The sequence below is a fragment of the Leucoraja erinacea genome, chromosome 17 (genome assembly GCF_028641065.1).
Source record: "Leucoraja erinacea ecotype New England chromosome 17, Leri_hhj_1, whole genome shotgun sequence".
Taxonomy (NCBI): Eukaryota; Metazoa; Chordata; class Chondrichthyes; order Rajiformes; family Rajidae; genus Leucoraja; species Leucoraja erinaceus.
Window position 1 is genome coordinate 38223523 of NC_073393.1, and position 21334 is coordinate 38244856.

General features: G+C 43.3%; 1 protein-coding gene across 1 annotated transcript; it reads left to right on the forward strand.

Moving 5' to 3' along the window:
• The first annotated feature begins 14457 nt into the window (after positions 1 to 14457).
• On the forward strand, positions 14458 to 20309 carry cog8 (component of oligomeric golgi complex 8). Its single transcript, XM_055648990.1, has 4 exons — positions 14458 to 15030; positions 15663 to 16481; positions 18396 to 18564; positions 19025 to 20309. Exons 1-4 carry the CDS (start codon positions 14458 to 14460, stop codon positions 19327 to 19329), a joined length of 1866 nt encoding a protein of 621 aa, XP_055504965.1. The 3' UTR covers positions 19330 to 20309.
• The last annotated feature ends 1025 nt before the right edge of the window (positions 20310 to 21334 follow it).

Genomic DNA, 21334 nt, shown 5'->3' on the forward strand with positions numbered 1-21334 from the left:
AGATGGAATTTAACACTGACAAATGTGAGATGATGCATTTAGAGGTATTAACCAGGGCAGGACTTGCACAGTAAATGACAAGGTTCTGGGGTGCTTTAGAACAGAGAGACCTCGGGGTACATGTACTTAGTTGCCTGAAAATTGTGACATTGGTAGACAAAGTGGTGAAGAAACATATAGCATGCTTGGCTTCATCAGATAGGCACTGAGTTGGGGCATAATCTTACATCAGCCGTACAGGACATTGTTGGGACTGCATCTGGAATATTGGGTGAAGTTCTGGTTAGGAAGGATATGATAAAGCTAGAGAGGGTGAGAAATAATTCACACGCATGTTGCTAGGCCAAGTGGGCGTGAGTTATGAGGAGAGACTAGATAGGTTCAGTCAGTTTTCTCTAGAGCAAAGCAGGTTGACAGGAGACCTTACAGAGGTTTCTAAAATAATGAGGAGCTTTGGTAATGTGCATGGTCACAGCCTTTTTCTTAGTGTAGGAGAGTCTAATATTCAAGGGCATTGGTTTATGGTTCATGAGTAGAATGGTTTAGAGGGAGACACAAGAATTTGCAGATGCTGGAATCTTGACAAAATTAAGTGCTGGAAGAAGACAGCAGGTCAGGTAGCATCAATGGAGGGAAATGGACATAATGTTTCAGGTCAGGACCCTTTTTCAGGGCTGACGGAGTAGATGGGAGATAACTAGTAGTGTAATGGCAATTTCTAACTTTTCCAGTGTCTTATTTTCCGTTGCCATTACTACACAGGTAAGTCGGAGTGATCTTACGCAGACCAAAAACAACAGATCTTCCAGTCGTTGTTTCCAGTTTAATTGGTTCTTTATTGAAGTAGTTGTACAAACAAAGAGATGAAAGTTCCAGGCTTTCCTTATTCTGCATACAAGTTGTAGCTCGGCTGTTCTCCCCGATCTGGTGAGAGCTGTGTACCCTCCACCCCTGTACCTGGTTTGATCACTCCCTGTCCATTATGCCCATATGTATATCTAATGACCGCCAACCTGTGCCTGGAATAATACTGCAAGATATATCTAGGCAAAATAAGATAATATGCCAACAGTAGCTAGCCTAAACATAAATGGCCCCCACAGGTCGAAAGAGGTGAGGGAAGGGGTGAAGGGCAAGACCTGGAGTCGGGTAAGAAGGGGTTCATTAGCTGATAGATCACTGGGGAAGGGAATGATACAGATAGAAACAAAGGCTGAAGGTGACCAGTAGAAATAACAAAAGGGAACAAATGATGGAATGTAATAGTAAGTAAGGTGAGGAATGAAATTGTGAACCAGAGGGATTGATGGTGGATAGGAGGGAACAGGGTGGAGAGAAGAAAACTGGGGGACCTGAAGTGGGGGGGGGATAATGAGTAGGGGGGGGGGGGGGGGGGGGGGGAGGAAGAGTGATGGGGCAGGGGAGTAGAAAAAAAAGTGTGTACGGGGGACAGGGAAAACTGGTTGGATAAGAAGGGGGGGGCGGAACGGTGAGTTTATCCAAAATTGGAGAATTCAATGTTCATGTAATTGGATTGTAGGCTACCCGTGTGGAAAATTAGGTGCTGTTCTTCCAGTTTGTACATGGCCTCACTTTGGCATCTGTGCAGAATTCATCAATTCCATTAACTTCACCTCAATTTGCACCCTTCAAATTCACTTTGATCATCTCTGATACCTCTCTCCACCTACTTCAACTGCTTGTCTCATAAAATCAAGGTTTATAGGAGCAGAATTAGGCCATTTGTTCCATCTACATCGCCATTCAATCATGGCTGATCTATCTCTCCCTCTCAACCCCATTCTCCTGCCTTATCCCCATAACCCCTGACACATGTACTAATCAAGAACCTATCGATCCCCACCTTAAAAATATTCATTGACTTGGCCTCCACAGTCTTCTGTGGCAACAAATTCCACAGATTCACCAGCCTCTGATTAAAGACAGTATAGCAGCACCTAGTGGTTAAACTGTGTATGCAGAACCCTCATCACAGGTCAGGACTGTCATGTGACAGGGTTAGTTTGCGGGCTTTTCAGTGTGTTCGGTAGCTAGTGCTCTTCATGACGACAAAAGTTGAAAATGTTTCCTACCAACTAAGTGCTCGCATAGTTCGTGTTGTTTTGACAATAAAAACCTTTTTGCTCTACCCGCTCATCCGCCTTACCAATGCTCCTCCTTTTAGGAGCTGACTATCCACTGGGATCCACCACAAGCCCACAACTACCTTGACTACACCTCCTCCAACCTTACTAGGTAGGTGGTAAACATTAGGAATTAAAAGGTAAATCCTGTATAATACATTTAAAACTTTAATAATTATTGAGTGTATTGAAGAATGTAGTAACATTTAGTTAATGACATTTAGTTTAGTTTAGAGATTTGGCATGGAAATAGAGATATAGCCCTTTAGCCCACCTAGTCCACACTGACCATTGATCACCCGTTTACACTAGTTCTATATGAGGATACTTTAATGATTGCATTAATACTGTTTGACTTCAGTGATTAAATGTAATGCCAGATCAATAGAAAATATCTTACATAATGGATGCTTGTACTAATATCACCCCTATCTTACTGGGCATGTTAGGTTAAGATAATCCCACTACACAACCACATTTATTGATGGGTTAGTCATCCCTAAAATATACACTGGACAACTACTTCCACGATTACAGATGCTGGTTTAAATCGAAGATAGACACAAAATGCTGGAGTAACTCAGGGGGACAGGCAGCATCTCTGGAGATTCCTTCTCTCCAGAGATGCTACCTGTCCCGCTGAGTTAACCCAGCAATTTGTGTCCACTTCCACCACTAATTCTCCTAACAGTAACACATCCCCACACACACAACATGCATATATTTCCACGTTCTTCGGCACTGTATTGTCACATGTACTGATGTACAGTGAAATTACTTGTTTGCATACAATTCAGTAAAAACCTTACAGTACATAAGAACAATCATACTTAAATCCAAGAGTGGAAGAATAGTAGATTACACTCAGGCAGTTCACAACAGTTGGTATGTTTCTGGCATCATCTTTTATCCTTCAAGTTTAGGTTAACTTTAGTTTAGAGAAACAGCATGGAACAGGACCTTTGGCCCACCGAGTCCGCGCCGACCAGCGATCCCCGCACACTAACAGTATAGGGTGATTTCACCAAAGTTAAAATGAAAGTAGATCCCCCCTCACGTGACCGAAAAATTTAACTGGAGGACATATGTCACTTCAGTACATGTTAGTGAATGGGGAAACACGCACTTTCACAACCGTTAAAAACATGGAAGACGGCCGATTTTTGAGCTGAAATTTTCTGTGCTAGTCGGGGTGACCGTGAATCACAGCGGCCTAAATTTTCAGGCAAAAAAAAAGATAGAAAGTAAGGTAATTACAAGAGGGAACTGAAGGTGGAAAACAGCGGAAGTGAACAGCAGACATTTGCCGTGGAGATTTAAAGGTCCAAAATATCGGGAATTATCGCGTTTGCTCGCTGAATTTCATCAAAAGTAAGTTAATAATGATTTACTTTTGATGAAATTCAGCGAGCAAACGCGATAATTCCCGATATATTCTGCACACTAGGGACAATTTACAATTATAATGACTATATAATTTACAATTGGAATTAAGTAAGCTTTGTGATCTGGATAAAATATAGAGTAATGCCCAATTTGAATAAACCTGATATTTCAAGACTCAAATTATGAATTTTATTATTTTATTATTTTATTACTTTCATTTTTATTCCTGGGATAACCGATTCCCTTGTAATTATACCGATTATAAAAACGGAACGAAGAAATTTGGGCTGATGCCGTAATCATTATAATAAGGATATAATATTCCCAGTTTCTCGTTATTGCTATTGCACAGTCTCCGTGGAACACATGTATTTGATATGAATTAACTGCAAGAGGTCCTTTCCTCTGATAGAACTGCCCATCTCAGCTTTTCCCCTTAGGGCAAGTGAACTCATCCAGAAGCCTTTCTGAAGAATGTCAGAACTTGTTAACATGTGCCTGGATGGCTACAAGTGCTCCCCAGTCCCGGGAATCAAAGCAACAATGGCAGCGACATCACAAGTAAATGAGGATTTGCTCACTTATCATCTCATTTTTCACAACAATTCTTCACATCCTAAATGAATGTTATCACTAAAACCACTCATGTGGTTCATTAACTGCAAGAGAAACAGGGTAGACTCATTACAGTAAATGCAATGTAATATAAAACAGATTATTTCTACTGCTAGGTACTTAAAATGAATTGTTCAGAAGCATGATATATATCCTAGATATTAATTAAATAGAAACATGAGGCCATCCTTTATTTTTAACTTACAAAATGTAACAAGCTTTAACTTCTATTTTTTGCACATCAGATGGAATATGGACCTGGTGCAGGCAGATTGTGATGATATAGTTCAGATATTAATGGAATACATTTGAAGGATGGAATAGCTTAATTATATTCCTATAAACTGTATTTCCATTACATCCCTCCTTTCCACAAGTTCCTCCTGAATCTTTCATGTCAATTATGATTTGACTTACTATCAGTACAAATAAATTATAAATTTTGATGTTAACTCAAAATATCAGTATCCTACATAATTCAATATATGCTGTTACTGAAATACAGGCAGAATTACCAGAGGGCAGAGGTACAATTGTCTGTGCACACATAAGCCTCTTGAAAATGTATCTTCCGTTTTAAAATGCTCCAGCCCGCCCAATCCATCTTTCATGCCAGTCATCTATAGCCACTTTGTACCTCAGTATCTGTCTCCACTGCTGATTTTCCCTTCATTTCACTGGCAGATTTAAAATGGGCTTTGGGCTCACTCAGTAAGCCAGAATGTGAGCCAGTGGTATAGAGTGCAGCAAGTGAGGTGTGTGGTGACAGTCTAGGGGTCTGAGTGTGGCCACAGACCCAGATTATGGGTGAAATGTGTGGCCGGTGCCAAGGCTGGGGCCCTTTAAACTCATTGATTCATGAAAAAAGTATACAACTGTATAACAGGTTAATAAAAATGAAATAACAGGACATTTTGTGTTAATACACCCTCTCCAAACCCTCCACATCATACCTGATGACTAGTTCCTTGGTTTTACCAGGACTGCCAACGTTGGGTGAGAGTTGAGAGTGAGAAATTGCGAGGGAGAGTAGCGACCGAGGGAGAGGCCCTTCGGCCAATCAAGTACACACTGACCAGCAATCTACCATACACCAGTTGTATCCTACATGCCAAGGACAATTTACAGAAGCCAATTAACCTACATACCTGCACTTCTTTCAGATGTGGGAGAAAACGGGATATCCAGAGAAAACTCATGTGGGAGAATGTACAAATTCTGTACGGATAGCACCCGTAGTCAGGATCAAATCTGGGTCTGCGGTGCTGTAAGGCAGAAACTCTACCGCTGCGCCACCGTGCCACTCCATTAAAAATAAAATTCTGCAATATATTTATTATGGTGTCACGTCAATAAAGATGAACACATGATTCTGATTTCTGCCCTTTGTTGGATAACACGCATCTTCAGTCATTGTGTTTTATGGCTGGTTTTCAACCTCTTCAGTCTGAAGGTCTCGACCCGAAACATCACCCATTCTTTCTCTCCAGAGATGCTACCTGTGCTGCTGAGTTATTCCAGTTTTTAGTGTCTATCTTCAGTTTAAACCAGCATCTGCAGTTCCTTCTTACACAAGATTATTAAGAAGATTTCATTACATTGTCTGAATTCAGATCATGAAGCCCCAACATTCTGTTTGTAATCGCACCTAAAATTCACGTTAAGGGAAACAGGTCCTAATCTCATAATATTATTCACCTCAACTAAGTATTTTCTTCGGTACCTGGACGTGGCGTCGAAAGACGAGAAACCGAAGCAAAGAAGTGGAAGCCAAATAACCAAAGGTAAACGACGCTGAAAACGCCAAATAACCAAAATCGTACGAAGCCGAAACGCCAACTAACCGAAAGGGTGGGACGCCTAAATGCGAACTAACAGAAAGGGAGGGATGCCTAAAAGCCAACTAACCGAAAGGCTGCATCGCCTAAAAGCAAACTTACGGAATGGCGGCGCCACTCGCCCGGTCCGCTACTGGCTCCGGGCCGGGGTTAAAACTCCATGAAGTGTGGACCAAAGATCATAGTATGGACAGAGCGGCCGACGGACACGAGACACAGAGCCGAGGGGTGGGAGTGGGTGGGGGGGGGGGGGGGGGGGGGGGGGGGGGGGCCAGTGCTGGGACCATTGCCGTGTCTCACCTATCACACCATCTGCAGGGGAGAAACTCGACTTCTTTTTTTTTTACCCCAAAATCATCCCTTCATGGGCCGGATTAGATGAGACCCCTGCTTTCAACCAATGGCCTTGAATCACATATCCCAGGAAAAAGTCTATGCATTCACCTTATATATTCCCCTCGTGGTTTTTATTCACCTCTAAAACAATTTTTGCTTTATTTTGAATTTTCGGTATCTGCAGATTTTGGTTCCATGAATGTCAAATGTACTGTAGTTTGCCATTTTAAATAGTGTGCTTAAGAGTCTAAGACATTTAAATTGCTCGTTCTTTACAGGAAACCCGCCGACAGAAAACTATTCTCATTGGTGAGTGTGAAGGAGATCTGGAAGCCTTGGGCGAATTGAATTATTCATGACTTTATTTATTTAAAAAAATTTGAGCGTGAGAAATTTGTGATCAGCGTGAGAATTTCATGATATGCGTGAGTCTCACGCTCTATGCGTGAGAGTTGGCAGCCCTGGATTTACTGACACTGATGGAGAGATTGCTGTCTAGACACAACCTCTCCCTCAGTGTCACTATGCTACCAAGCTCCCTATCTCCTTCAAGAGTCAAGAGTCAAGAGTCAAGAGTCAATTTAATTGTCATTTGGACCCCTGGAGGTCCAAACGAAATGCCGTTTCTGCAGCCATACATTACACACAAATAGACCCCAGACACAACATAATTACATTTTACATAAACATCCATCACATAGCTGTGATGGAAGACCAAAAAAACTTATCTCTCCACTGCACTCTCCCCCCCCCCGATGTCAGAGTCAAAGTCAAAGCCCCCGGCTGGCGATGGCGATTGTCCCGCGGCCATTAAAGCCACGCCGGGTGGTGCGAGGTCGCACACCGGGTCTTGGTGTTGGAGCCCCCGGTGTTCCTGTCAGTGTACATTCAATGGGCCTGTTCCCGTGCAATATCAGTCTTTGACTCTATTATGCCTGGACTCCTGATGCCAGAATCATTGTTGGCCAGCTGTTCTATGAGCTGCTTATCGCCCCCCTGTGATTGCAGGATCAGGATCTGCAATCTCACACATGTTCCTCAGGACACACTGAATTGAAGGTCCTTCAGAGTGCCCCTCTTCTGCCAAAGGGTTAGATCCTCAACAGTGCAACCTCGAAGGGACTCAAAGCATCTCCTTCATAAGACACTTGATGTTGGTTGACACCTGACAGAAGAGACAGATGGAAGTGCCAGCTGTAAGACTTGTCCATATCCCACCAAATGTTAAAGGATGCAAAGTCTTCTATTTTTCTCTCCATTTGCCACAGAATGAATCCTGAAATCACCTGGACACCAGGAGCCAGGTGTTAAAGTGCAAGTGGTCATCCCTGCAGTGGACTGACCACAAAGAGACTGGTAAGGCACATTGGGTGTACACAAGCAAAGCATACAGATGGCCAATTTGAGAGCCTTCTCCCCCAAACATCCAGGCAATGGCAATGGAGTCAGATGGAGAATATGCCTAGCTGAGGGAGATGACCAGTTCCCACAACTTTGTTCTGGAGACCAGAGTGATCCTTTGTCTAGAGGTACCCCTGAAGCTGAAACACTCACTGTTATTGCTGGAGCTTGGAACTCCCCTGAGTGAAAGTGCATGTAAAGGCACATAACTGAGGTTAATAATGAGGCAGAGCAAAGGCCTGACACCAACATTCTGACTGAAATTTGGAGGCTAGCAAGATGGCCTCTAGAAATGGAACTGAGGCACATTATGCTTACCAATGATTAAACCAAGTAGCTTCATCTCATGGAACAGTATGGCTTTCCTGCAGAATGCTAACTGCATATCTTCCTTTCCTGTGGATTGAGAGATGGTTAAGGCTGAAGCGAGATCGCCTCCTGTCAGTGATACTGAGGCTGGCTATGATTATCTTCATGTCAAAAATGCTTTAAAACCATCACCAATACCCTGCTGTGGAGAGGGGGCAGAGTTTCTAAGCTGTTCTAATTATTTTACATCAGTATTATTTTCTCCTAAAGCTGAATATGTTTATATTTATTTGTCACTTTTGTGGAATATTTTGGTGTATTTGTAGAATTAGAAAAGTGGCAAATAAATGTACATTTTTCTTTCCTTTTTACGAACAGCAAAATATTCCCCAAATAAGATACACTTAATTTTCATTTACTGTTCATGTGTACTTTCACTGGATTAAATGTTGGTACATAGATCACAATAAGCTGCGGTAAGTTTCTTAATCTAGTTAATCAAAATCCAGCAGAAGGCCATCGTACATCCAAATCTAGCAAGGGATGTTTTTTTACTATACTTCATATAGCATTGGGCGTATGAGAACTGAAGACATTCTCATCCTAATTGATTACGTTAATTTGCAATAATCCTGGCTCATTTTAGCTCAAACAGCATATTTTACTTCAGAAACATCTTTTCTTGTCTTTTCTCTCTCTCGTTTGTCATATCATACCATGTTTGCATATTCTGTTGTGCTGCAGCAAGTAAGAATGTCATTGTTCTATCTGGGACATATGACAATAAAACTCTCTTGACTCTTAACATAACACACGTATATTTTCTCATTAAATTCTTGAATTGCTTTCTTATTTGGGAACACCATTTTCATAAATTGACTAATCTCCTGTTATGTCTTCCCATTCTTCAATATAAGAGGTTGGCCTAAATTGGCTTGGTTGTATTGTAGTACTGCCACAGTTATCAGACCAACTCTTTGCGCATTTCTGTTTTTCTTTCAGATTTCCAACATCTGCTGGGTTTTTTCCAATTTACTGTTCACAGAGCTGTTGGATCCTGAAACTCGGCAAGAGATCAAGGTATTTTCAGGATACAATATATTGTTGAAAAGAAACAATTAAATAACTTGAAATAAGCATGAAAGAAACAGCCTTCATCCCAACTAATTATATAAATGCACATTGCTGCAGCTGGTGCCCTCTACTGGAGCTGCAAATTAGTGGATCATCAATAACATCCGTTTATTTTCAACCTAACAGTATTAGTAACAACATCTTATGAATATACTGGGTTATGTAAGAGTTTGGTTCCTGAGAACAGTCCATAATCCAAACATTCAATAATTCAGAAGTAAATAATTTCAATGAAGTTAATTAACATGAACATTATTTTATTGTGTTCCATTGTTTTCAATTTTGCCCTGTGCTGAACATAATCCCTCAGCAAAACCTCTTCCCTTATATATTATCTAATTTCCATACAGAATCAGCCAGCTGGTTTCAGTGGCCATCAAGTATCAATGGATGTTACATAGTTTGATAAAGCATTGTATATTTGACAAAGTATAACTGGGTTACAGGAGCATTATCGATAATCAACGAGACTGTTATCCATGTCATTCCTCACGCAATAATGTTTGATGAAGGGGGAGGGAAACGATGTGATATAATATTGAAAGAATCCCTAGGTTCGTGGCACAGAGATATATGGCGGAGTCAGACACAAGAGCCCCGGATCGGGGTAAATGAGACATCTTCTTGTCAGTCTGCAAAACACCGGTAAACCTCAGCGGGCATTCTGGGGACCGTTCCAACATTCCTGAGTAACCTATCCTCAGCAAGTATTCGGGAGATTGCCTGCGATGCTGAATATACCAAAATATATATGATGGAAAGCCGGTGTAAACACAGTTCAGTGTTGTGGTCTGTCCTTCATGAACGGTTGATTTAGGAGGTTCCTGGGTCACTGAATCTTGCCCATTAGCTGATAGAAGTAAATAAAATTATGAGACATAGACAGGGCAGATGGTTGAATCCCTTTCCCCGGGCTGGATTGCCACACCTTTGGAAGATTGGCCTTAGAGTTCTTGGGAGCTCTGACTGGTAGATTAAGAGAGGTTTAAGCTTATAGTCACCACTGAGCAAGGAAAAACACAATCTTTGGTTGCCTTGAAGCCTGGATTAGTTTTCTCAACATTTGAGATTAACATACAAAAAGACAGGTTCCATAAGAGCTCTGTATCCATCATGTTAAACACCTTTTCTGGAGAATAGTTACCTTTCTCAATTTCATTTCAGCTACTCTAGAAATGTCTCTGCCTCCACATTATTTGCACTAGACTAATAAAACCAACTATGACTAGCCTTGAACGTATTTACATTTTCAGAAAATTCATCATCTCTTCATGTTCTTTCAAATCTTACCATAATGGTCTTGCTATTCTGAAGTGTGATTTACATGACAGCAGATAGGTAATTAATGGGTACTGTATCCTAGTCTCTTCTGAGTGACCAAGAGATTTAAAGCCAAGATCAATAGTAGAGCAATAAAATGCATGTTTAAAATAATTAAATCCCAAATTGCTACATTGAAAAGAGGCTGTTAAAAGATCCTATTGTAGATAGACACAAAATGGTGGAGTAACTCAGCAGGACAGATCCTATTGCAGGTCATAGTGATATTAGCAGAGCGTGTTGGCTGCTTAAGACACTTTGGCTCCAGGTTTTGGCACATGCAACACACAAGCATGCTGCATGCCCTCTGGTGATTACAGAGCACAGATGCTTCTCGATTTACAATGTTTCACCTTACGATATTTTGATTTTACGATGGTGCAAAAGCAATACACATTCAGTAAAAACCGTACCTCGAATTTTGATCTTTTCGATAAGCCAGTCATGTAACTAATGCACGGAAAGTGACAGGACATCAATCAAGTCACCAAGTCCGGGGCAATTCGTTGACTGACTCAGCCGTGGCTGGGTGACTGATGAGTTAGCCCAGGTGCTGGACTGCACACAAGACCCAGCCGGCGGGCCAGCTGAGGAGTTCTGGTGTGCAAAGTCTAGCGCCCGGGCCAAAACTCCTCAGCTGGCCCGTCGGCTGAGCTTTGTGTTCCGCTGCACGCAAAGTCCAGCACCCCATCCACCTCATGAACCGACGATTGGCCATTAGAAGGAGGGGTGGTGGTGTCGGCGGTACACGAAGATCCGAAGGTCGGACAACTGGCCGGGCTGCCGACCGACGGGCGAGGCGCTGCTGCTGCACTCCATGGGGTGCACTATGTCGGTACGGGTGAGGCGGGACCGAACGCGACGCTCCGACCCGATAGTCCCCTCGACCCGGGTAGTAGCAGTCAAATACGAGACAAGGGCGGTCCCGTACGGGACAAACCAATTGAGCCCAATATACGGGACAGTTGGTTAATACGGGACAGTTGGCAACCCTCCTCACCAGGCCCTGAGGCAAGCAGTTACGTTGCAAGGGGAACATGGCCGCTGCAGATGATCAGAGGCAAAAGGAGGGCACGTTAGTTCAATATGTGAGGGAGAGGCGAAGAAGAGGATAAGTTGCACACACACACACACTCACACACACACACACATTCACACACACACACTCACACCCACACACACACTCACACACACACTCACACACACACACGCACACACTCACACACATGCACACACACACACTTACACACACACACACAAACACACAAACACTCACTCACACTCACATACACACATTCACTCACTCACATACAAACACACAAACACTCACTCACACACACTCATACACACACATTCACACACACATTCACACACTCTCACACACTCACACACACACCCACACACACACACTCGCACACTCACACACACTCACATAGAAACACACAAACACTCACTCACACACACACATACACACACACACACACACACACACACACACACACACACACACACACACACACACACACACACACACACACACACACAGCAGAACAATCTTCTACTACTAAAGGTCCATATCAAATATAATACTAGACAGATATGTAGACGTAAAATAATTCCCTCTCTATACTTCTACTGTATCCTGACGGAATCTGCATTGTTGTAGATTGTTTCAAAGGTGATCTGTGTAAATTCTATGATTAGTTTTAAGGACCGAGTATGTCAAATTGAACCCATCATTCCAAGTGGTCAAGATCTTCAAGATAGCCATCAACCTAAGGGGTGGGGAACTCGTTGATACAGCTGCACCTATGATTTCAGTTGCCAGTTATCATATTAAAAAAGACAAATTGGAGACTCTGATAATGTTAATGTAAGATGTAATAGACATGGGCTGAAATCTGGTGATCCTTTATAATAACTAATGGTTCTTATTAAATATAACACACATGCACATTGACAGATCCCTGTACCTTCCCCTTATATGGGCATGTTGACTGCTGCATTATGACTTGATTCGGCAACTTGAATGCCCAGGAATGAAGATTACAAAAAGTGATGGACATTGCCCGGTACTGACCACTCCACCAGGGGAAGGGGAAGGTATAGTGTTGATAGCAAAACACTTAACAGCATTGAAATGCAGAGTGATCTGGGGGTTCAAGGTGACAGCTCCCTGAAAGTGGCATCACAATAGGATAGCGTGGCAAACAAGGCATACAGTATAGGGCAGGGCGTTGTGTATCAGAAGATACATTGCACAGCTCTATAAGACTTTGGTAGGCCACATTTGGAGTACAGGGTGCAATTCTGGTCGCTCCATTACAAGACAAACGTGGAGGCTTGGAGACCGTGCAGAAGAGGTTTACGAGAACGCCGTCTGGATTAGATAGTATGAACTACGAGGAGAGGATGGACAAACTGAGATTGTTTTCTCTGCAATGACAGTGGTTGAGAGGAGACCTGGTGGAAGTATATAAAATTATGAGCAGCATATAGGATAGACATTCTGAACTTTTTTTCCCAGAAATGTTCTACAAGACAAGAGGGCACCGCTTTAGGGTGAGAGGAGTTTAAAGGAGATGTGCAGGGGAAATTTTTTATGCACAAAAGGTGGTGGGTGTCTGAACATGTTGCCAGGAGTGGTGGTGGAGGCAGATAATATTGTGGCATAAAAGAGGCTTTTAGATGGGTTTGTGGATACACAGGGAATGGAGAGATCTAGATCATGTGCAGGCAGAGGAGATTTGTTTATCTTGGCAGCATGTTTAGCACAGACATTGTAGGCTAAAGGACCTGTTCCTGTGCTGCACTTCCTGTGCTGGGGAAACTTTTCTATCTCTTTCCTCAATGAAGATGCGACTTTTTCCGTATCGTATCTCCGTCTGCACTGCGGCCTAACATCGTGGAGTTGGCTGCCTCTTGCTGGAGATCGACCTCTGAAGCTCCAACCGCAGGAGCCTGCGGACTTTAACATCGTGGAGTTCACAGTCCCTGGTTAGGGATCGGCTTTGGGAGCTCCAAGCTGCTGGCGCTTTAACTGCCCCGATCATGGGAGCTTCGATTGCCCCGACGTGGGAGCTTTGAGCACCAGCTGCGGGAGCTTCAATCACCCCGACTGTGGATGGTTCGACTCTCCCAACCGCGGGAGTAAAAGGAGGAAAGAAGATAAGACTTCCAGTCACTTACCTCAGGGGGAGTTGCTACTTTTCTCCTCGTTGCATTTTCGCCCTCCCACGCGGCCTAACTCGGATTGGTGCTGCCTTTCCCGGAGATGGCCCAGAGCAGCAGCGGGCGCTGCATGGTCTTCCATCGTGGAGCCAGAAGAAAGACTCCGACCGCCGGCCTACTGACTTTAACATCATGAAGCTGCGGTCTACAGAGCGTCTAGCAGCCTGCGGCCTATAACATCGAGAAGCCGCGGTCTCCGGTAAGAAAGTGGCCGATTCGGGCACTCCAAGCCGCGAAGTGGGTTCCATCCGTCCCGACATCGGCTTCGATCACCCCGACGAGAGGGCCTGTACTTCTGTAGCGGTGACTACGGAGGGTCAAGGCCCCAAACACGTGTGAACAAAAGAAGGAAGACTGACTGAACTTTATTGCCTTCCATCACAGTGATCATTGTGGTGGATGTTTATGTTTATGTTAAGTTCTATCTTGGTTCTTGGTTTCTTGGTCCTCCAAAATGGAATTTAAACTGGAGGTGGTGAAGGGAGGGCTTAAGCCAGATAGTTCTTTTAATTTTGTTGTGTTGTTTTAATTGTGTGGCTGCATGGTAACTCAAATGTCACTGTGCCTTAATTGGTGCATGTGACAATAAATGTGAATGTGAATGTGAAATCTCGGTTAAGTTTCTTGCAAAATCTTGTAATAACTCTTGGAGCTGTGAGATTTTCTTGAACTGGATAGTGTGGTGACGTTGCCTGGCAACAGCATCCCTGAGGTGAAAGCAAACTGTTGATAAAGTTGTGTTGATGAAACCGGAAGTTGTTCGGACCATCAAGATGGCGGCTCTCGGTATTGACGTGGAGGACGAAAGTATCTTGGCTTCGATTTTCAGAGACTCTTTCCCAGAGAACTGGAGGGAGAATCCAGATTTCACGCTGTATCTGTCCGAGCTCAGTACATACGGAGTGGACAAGCTGAACCGCGAGCCCGAGCGCCTGGCGGAGGAGCGGGCCCAGATCCTGGAGCAGACTCAGGAACTCGCTTTCTGCAATTACAAAACCTTCATCAAAACGGCGGAATGCACCAAAGAAATCTATCGGGACTTCGGGCTGGTGGAGAAACACGTCTCCGCCGTGTTGGACAAACTGCCTGGGCTGAGCGAGAAATGCAAGCAGTTCATCATGGAGACGGAGGAGACCGGCGCCAGCAGAAGAATGAACAGCTTAACCCTCAACCGCCACACGGAGATCCTGGAAATCCTGGAGATCCCGCAACTCATGGATACCTGCGTTAGGAACGGCTATTACGAGGAGGCCCTTGAGTTAGCCTCTTACGTAAAGAGATTGGAGAAGAAATACTCTTCTATTCCTGTCATACAGGTATTGCTCTCCTTTTTGAAACACTGACTCCCACAGCTATCTATACCAAAGATCCTATAGCGGAGGATCTTTGATCTAGACCACACTTCTTCCCACCCTGCTTCCTGCAAAGATTCTATCCGCTACTCCCATCGTCTCCGCCGCATCTGCGTCCAAGATGAGGTGTTCCATATCAGGACATCCGCGATGTTCTCATTCTTTAGTGAACGGGGGTTCCCCTCTCCCATCATAGATGAGGCCCTTGCCTGTGGCTCCTCGGTGCACCCCCCTTATTCCCCCTACCCCTAGTCGTAACAGAGATAGAGTCCCCCTAGTTCTTACCTTTCACCCCATCAGCCGTCGCATACAACACATAATCCTATGACATTTTTGCCTTCTCCAACGGGATCTCCCGTCTAGTCACATCTTCACCCATTTCTGCCTTCCACAGACCCCCTCTGCAACTCCCTGGTTAACTCACCCATTCTCACCCAATCCCCCCCCCCTCCCCAATGCATACTAAGCATTGAAAAGCTTTAGCCATTGTAGTATTTTTTTGCTCTCTTTGGTTATTCAAATAAGATAATGTAAATAAGCTTTATAATAAAACGTTTCAAAATTGTAAAACATCTTTTATAACATTTCTCACACAGGGAATAGTGAATGAAGTACGTTCCTCTGCACAGTTGATGTTAAACCAGCTCATCCAGCAACTACGCACCAACATCCAACTTCCAACTTGTCTCCGTGTCATAGGCTATTTGAGAAGAATGGATGTTTTCACTGAAGCAGAATTAAGAATAAAATTTCTTCAAGCACGAGATGCCTGGTTGAAATCCATACTTGGCTCCATATCAGACAGTGATCCTTATTTCCACATAACTAAGACGATTGAAGCTTGCCGAGTTCATCTGTTTGACATCATCACTCAGTATCGTGCCATTTTCTCAGATGAAGATCCACTGCTGCTTACCAGCAATCACATTGTGAACGAGAGCGCCATTTTTCATGGCTGGGTGGTGCAAAAGGTTTCTGAGTTTCTAGGAATCCTGGAAATGGATCTTGAGAAGGGAATTGGTAGCCGCTTAGATTCATTACTAGGCCAATGTATGTATTTTGGACTTTCATTTAGTCGTGTAGGTGCAGATTTCCGTGGGCAGCTTGCCCCAATGTTTCAAAAGGTTGCTATGAATACTTTTGTGAAAGCTCTTCAGGAAGCTATGGAGAAGTTTCAAGAAGACATGAATTTGTATACCTTAATCTCTCCTCCATCTATGTTGGGGAGCACCATCCATATGACCCTGCCAACTGAACAGCCAGGAACTCTGCAACCTCCAATGGTGCTTCTAGACTTCCCTCCATTGGCATGTTTTCTAAATAACAATTTAGCAGCTTTTAATGATCTTCGGCTCTGCTGCCCCATAGCACTTGCACAGGAAGTAACAATCTGTTTGGAAGATGCCCTTGTGAAGGTATTCCATCTTTCATTGCAAAACACAAACAAATACTATTGCAAAATTCTTTGAAGATAACGTGCTAATGAGTATGTTTAGACACACAAATGTTGCCGCGTTCTTCTCATGTACTATTGAAAATTATATGAATTGAAATATTAGTTTCCTCTTTTCATTAGTCACCTCTCATGTATCACAAGTGTCGGTGTAATACTGTTCAACTTCCTGTATCTAAAATTGAAGTGTTTGCCAGCTGAACAAAAATTAGTGAGCTGCTCAAATCTACCTATTGAAATACCAAATATTTAGGTTGAAGACATTGATAATAGTGGAATGATTTAAAAGCTGTTTAAGAGAAGTGGCTAATGAGAAGAGAACTGAATAGATGATGAGAAAAATCCTGGAACTTTGATCCTGGTATTGCAAGAAACTGATATGTGATTGAGACTGGGTGCGCAGGGTTTAGTGCAGGATAATTTAGAACATAAGCAACAGCGACTAGTTTTTCTGAAAATTTGGTTTGTAGATCCACCCCAAAACACTTTACCTTGTCTAATTTTAGTTTTAGTTTAGAGATACGCTGAGTCTGCACCGACCACCAATCCCTGCATATTAACACTACCCGACACACACTAGTGACAATTTTTACATTTATACCAAACCAATTCACCTACAATCCTGTACGTCTTTGGAGTGTGGGAGGAAACTGAAGATCTCAGAGAAAACTCAAGCAGGTCTCGGGAAGAAACAACAAACTCCGTACAGACAAACACCTGTAGTCAGGATCGAACAGGGATCTCTGGCGCCATACAGCAGTAGCTCTACTGCTACACCACTGTGCTGCCCAAAATGATGGAGCCAGTGCAGTGTTTTACTTTAAATGTCAAACAATGGTTTCACTGTACTTTTGAATGAGTACCTTATTGTCGCTTGTGAAAATCAGTGAAATTTTTCGCTTGCATACCTAAGGTATGCAAATAGTCACCCATAAAAGGCCCCAATACCAGGTCTCCCTTTTTTCTCTCTTCCCCCCCCCCTCCGTTCCCCTCCTTCACGGCGCCCCCCCACGCCGGGTTGTCCATTGTTCTTCCCCCTCCCTCACGCCAGGTCCTCCTTTGTTCCTTCCCACGTCAGCGGCGTCCTCGCTTCCACGTCCTCGTCTGTCAGTCAGTGCCATCATCGACCTCTCCACTAATGCTGCCGGGCCCCCTCCGGATGCCTCCATGGCGCCGACCCAGATCCTAGCTGCGGGCTCTGCAGACCCAGGAACCGTTGGCTTTGTCGACCCACGAGGCTCCGGCCTCGACTTCTCAGCGGCCCTCTGGAAGGCGTCTTTTAGAATTTGGAATTCATCTGAGAAAAGTTATAACTATTCCATTTTCTTCCATGAATATAATTAATTATTAACATAGAATCTGTTTTCACCTTTGCTTGATTTGGCCAAGCCCCTGCATATTCCTCATAGTCCAATCACACCTCTATCATTCATTTGGTAGATACATTCAATAGAGGTCTCAGGATATGTTAAACACTGTTTCCTCCAGTTTTTTTTAATATACTTCGGTTAACTGTTTCCTGCTGATTGCCATTGAGAGAACTTCATTATGTTTCAAATTTACTTAACTTTTACCTTATCTAATCCTTGATTTATACTTGACATTACTGTCATTGGATTTTCAGACTTCCACAACTTTCTGATTATAAAACCACTTTGAATTCAATTCTCTTTGTTGTTCTGTCCATGATACATCTGCCAGAACAATCCCATTCTTGAGTTTTTATTCTTTTTGGAATACCAAATTGCATACCTGACCTGTGCTGTATACTCTCTTAATCGGCTATAGCAATTGGAGCCATTTGGAGCTGCTTTCCTTCAGTGTAGAATTTGAACAGTTTGCAAGAATTATTTGCTAATTCTTTTTTCCTTCCTAGGTTACAAAGCTAATTCTTGCTTTTCACCGAGCAGAGGAAACAGCCTTCAGTGCAAAAGAACTGGAGCTGTTTATCCAATTCTGTATTACGTTTACCGAAGATCTAGTCCCCTATTTGAACCGATGCTTACAGCTGCTTTTTCCACCAGCACAACTAGCACAGATTCTTGGTATGTACTTTTCTTACTCTATAATGTACTATACCTGGTGCGGACCCGTTGGGCCCGTTCCCCCAACGCAATATTCAACCACTCACCCATAGCCCTTAACTGTGCAGGCGCAGCTGACGGGTTCCCGTTGTGACGCCAGAGATCCTCGTTGTGCCGTGAGTCACAGCAACCCACCCCCAACTGCGCAGGTGCGGCCGGCAAGTGGGAGCGCGACTACGATGTTTTTAAAGTTTAAAATGGCAATAACTTGTAAAATATTAGATCAATGTGAACGCATCTCACTCTCCCTATTCCCCTCCTCCGTTATCCTCCTTCTCCTCACCCTCCACCAACCCTCTTCTGCTTCCTCCCTTCACCCCCTCCCTCATTACCTCGCTATACCTCTTCCTACCCCTATCCTCCTTCATTCCCCCTCAACCTCCAGCACTCCCTAACCACAGTATATCTTATGTATTGGCAGGTGTTCCTCCCACTCAGATTCATAAATATGGTTCCATTGGTTGCATTAATCAAGGCGTTATTCTGGATCTGCTTGATTTTATTCTCCCCAAAAAAGAAATTATAATTCCACCCAAGAAAAGTCTTGATGAGGAACTGGAAAAGATCCTGACAGCAGAAAGCACATTGCATAGCCCTGGATTAGAGACAAACAATGAGTTACCAAGCGAACAATATTCTCCAGTCATGTCTTCGGTTGTGCTGAGTGAGAGAACAGAGGAAATAAAGCCAGGCTTATCTGATGTGGATGAAAATGCTTCGTCGTAATCTTCGTTGTCGTCTGTTTTAGTTAGAAATTGTGACTGGATATAGCAATGATTGGGGTCTGGGAACACTGGCTCATTAGAATGCAGAAACTGCCAAATAAAATATGTTAGTAGATAGCCAAGGTGAGTTACAAACTTATTTTTTATTCAACACATCAGATTCATTGTAAGTTCTTCGATGATCAATATAATTTTACTAAGTAATGAAATTGGACACATTTATAATCATTTATAAGCATTCTGGAATCAGTAATTGCATAAAATGCAAATGAAAAAAACTGATTTCATGTCAGATTTTTTAAAGTTGGTCTGAATTGTCTGGTGGGTGACTGTGGCAGTGTGTTATACTACTGCTCTCCATTAGTAGGTGACACAGATGGTAGAATTGCTGCCTGACTACTCCAGCAATATTGGTTCAATCCTGATCTCTGGTGCTGTGTGGTTTGCATGTTCTCCCTGTGATTACATGGGTTCCCCCTCCCTCAGACGTTCCAAATATGTGCGAGTTAGTAGGTTAATTGGCCACTACAGATTGCTCTAGTGTACCTGTAAGTGCTTGCATCTGGGAGATTTGATGGGAATGGGGATGAATAAAATGGTGTCAGTGTAGGGTCACTGCAGACCTATTGGACTGAAAGGCCTGTTTCCATGCTGTATGACCCTATGAGTTCTTGGAGCACAAACAGGCAGTTTCCAATGATCAATGCTACAGAAATGTACAATCTTGTGTAGACACCATGAACTTCTACACAGTTATGGAGCCAAAAGATGGCACTTCCCTGCAAGAAAGTTGATGTTTTAACAGATATTTCAAGCCCTTTATTTTTCCTTATTTGGGTCCTTTAAGGTACTGTTCTTCCTTTTAGAAAATTAAATCTAATGTTCATGATAAAATATTGAATAAACAATGTTTGTGTTTCACCTCATGAGATTATTATTTGAAAAAAAAGTATCAACATTAAATCTTATTTAAATAAGCAACTAGAATGCCACTGCGTCTTTTTAATGATTGGTTTTGTGAGATTTAGTTTACAGGGCTTTCTTAGAGCTGTTCTAAAAGCATTTTACAAAAGGGGGCTGGAAATACTGAAATTGCTATTAAACATTTATTGTATGTAAGTGTGATATGATATGCAGCAAGATTGACATGAGACAATGCTTTATTACAATGTAATAAATTATTTGTTACTTAAAATTCAAGAAGCAATTTTTTTTAGTATTTAAATGTAAGTTGAAAGGTGTATTGAGAAAGTAGAACTTAAATATTTAATCATGCTAAAGAACAAGCAGTTAAACTAAGGTACACAAAAAAGCTGGAGAAACTCAGCAGGTGCAGCAGCATCTATGGAGCGAACAAAATGGGCAACGTTTTGGGCCAAAATCCTTCTTCAGACTGATCGGGCATGGGGGAGGCGGGGAGAAGAAAGGAAAAAGGAGGAGCCCGAAGGCTGGGGGGTGGGAGGAGACAGCAGGAGGGCTGAGGAAGGGGAGGAGACAACAAGGACTAACAAAATTGGGAGAATTCAATGTTCATGCCCCCAGGATGCAGACTCCCCAAGCGGAATATGAGGTGCTGTTCCTCCAATTTCCGGTGTTGCTTGCTCTGGCCATGGAGGAGACCCAGGACAGAGAGGTCAGATACAGAGTGGGAGGGGGAGTTGAAGTGCTGAGCCACCGGGAGGTCAGGTTGGTTATTGCGGACCGAGCGGAGGTGTTCGGCGAAACGATCGCCCATCTCCAGCACCATCACCGACTTCATCAACTCCCACGCCCTACCCGACCGAGTCTCCAACCTCATCGTTCCCCAGCCCCGCACGGCCCGATTTTACCTTCTCCCCAAAATCCACAAACCTGATTGTCCCGGTAGACCCATTGTCTCTGCCTGTTCGTGCCCCACCAAACTAATTTCCAAATACGTTGACTCCATCCTATCCCCCTTGGTTAAATCCCTCCCTACCTATGTTCAAGACACCTCAGACACTCTCCGTCGTCTCCGTGCATTCCAT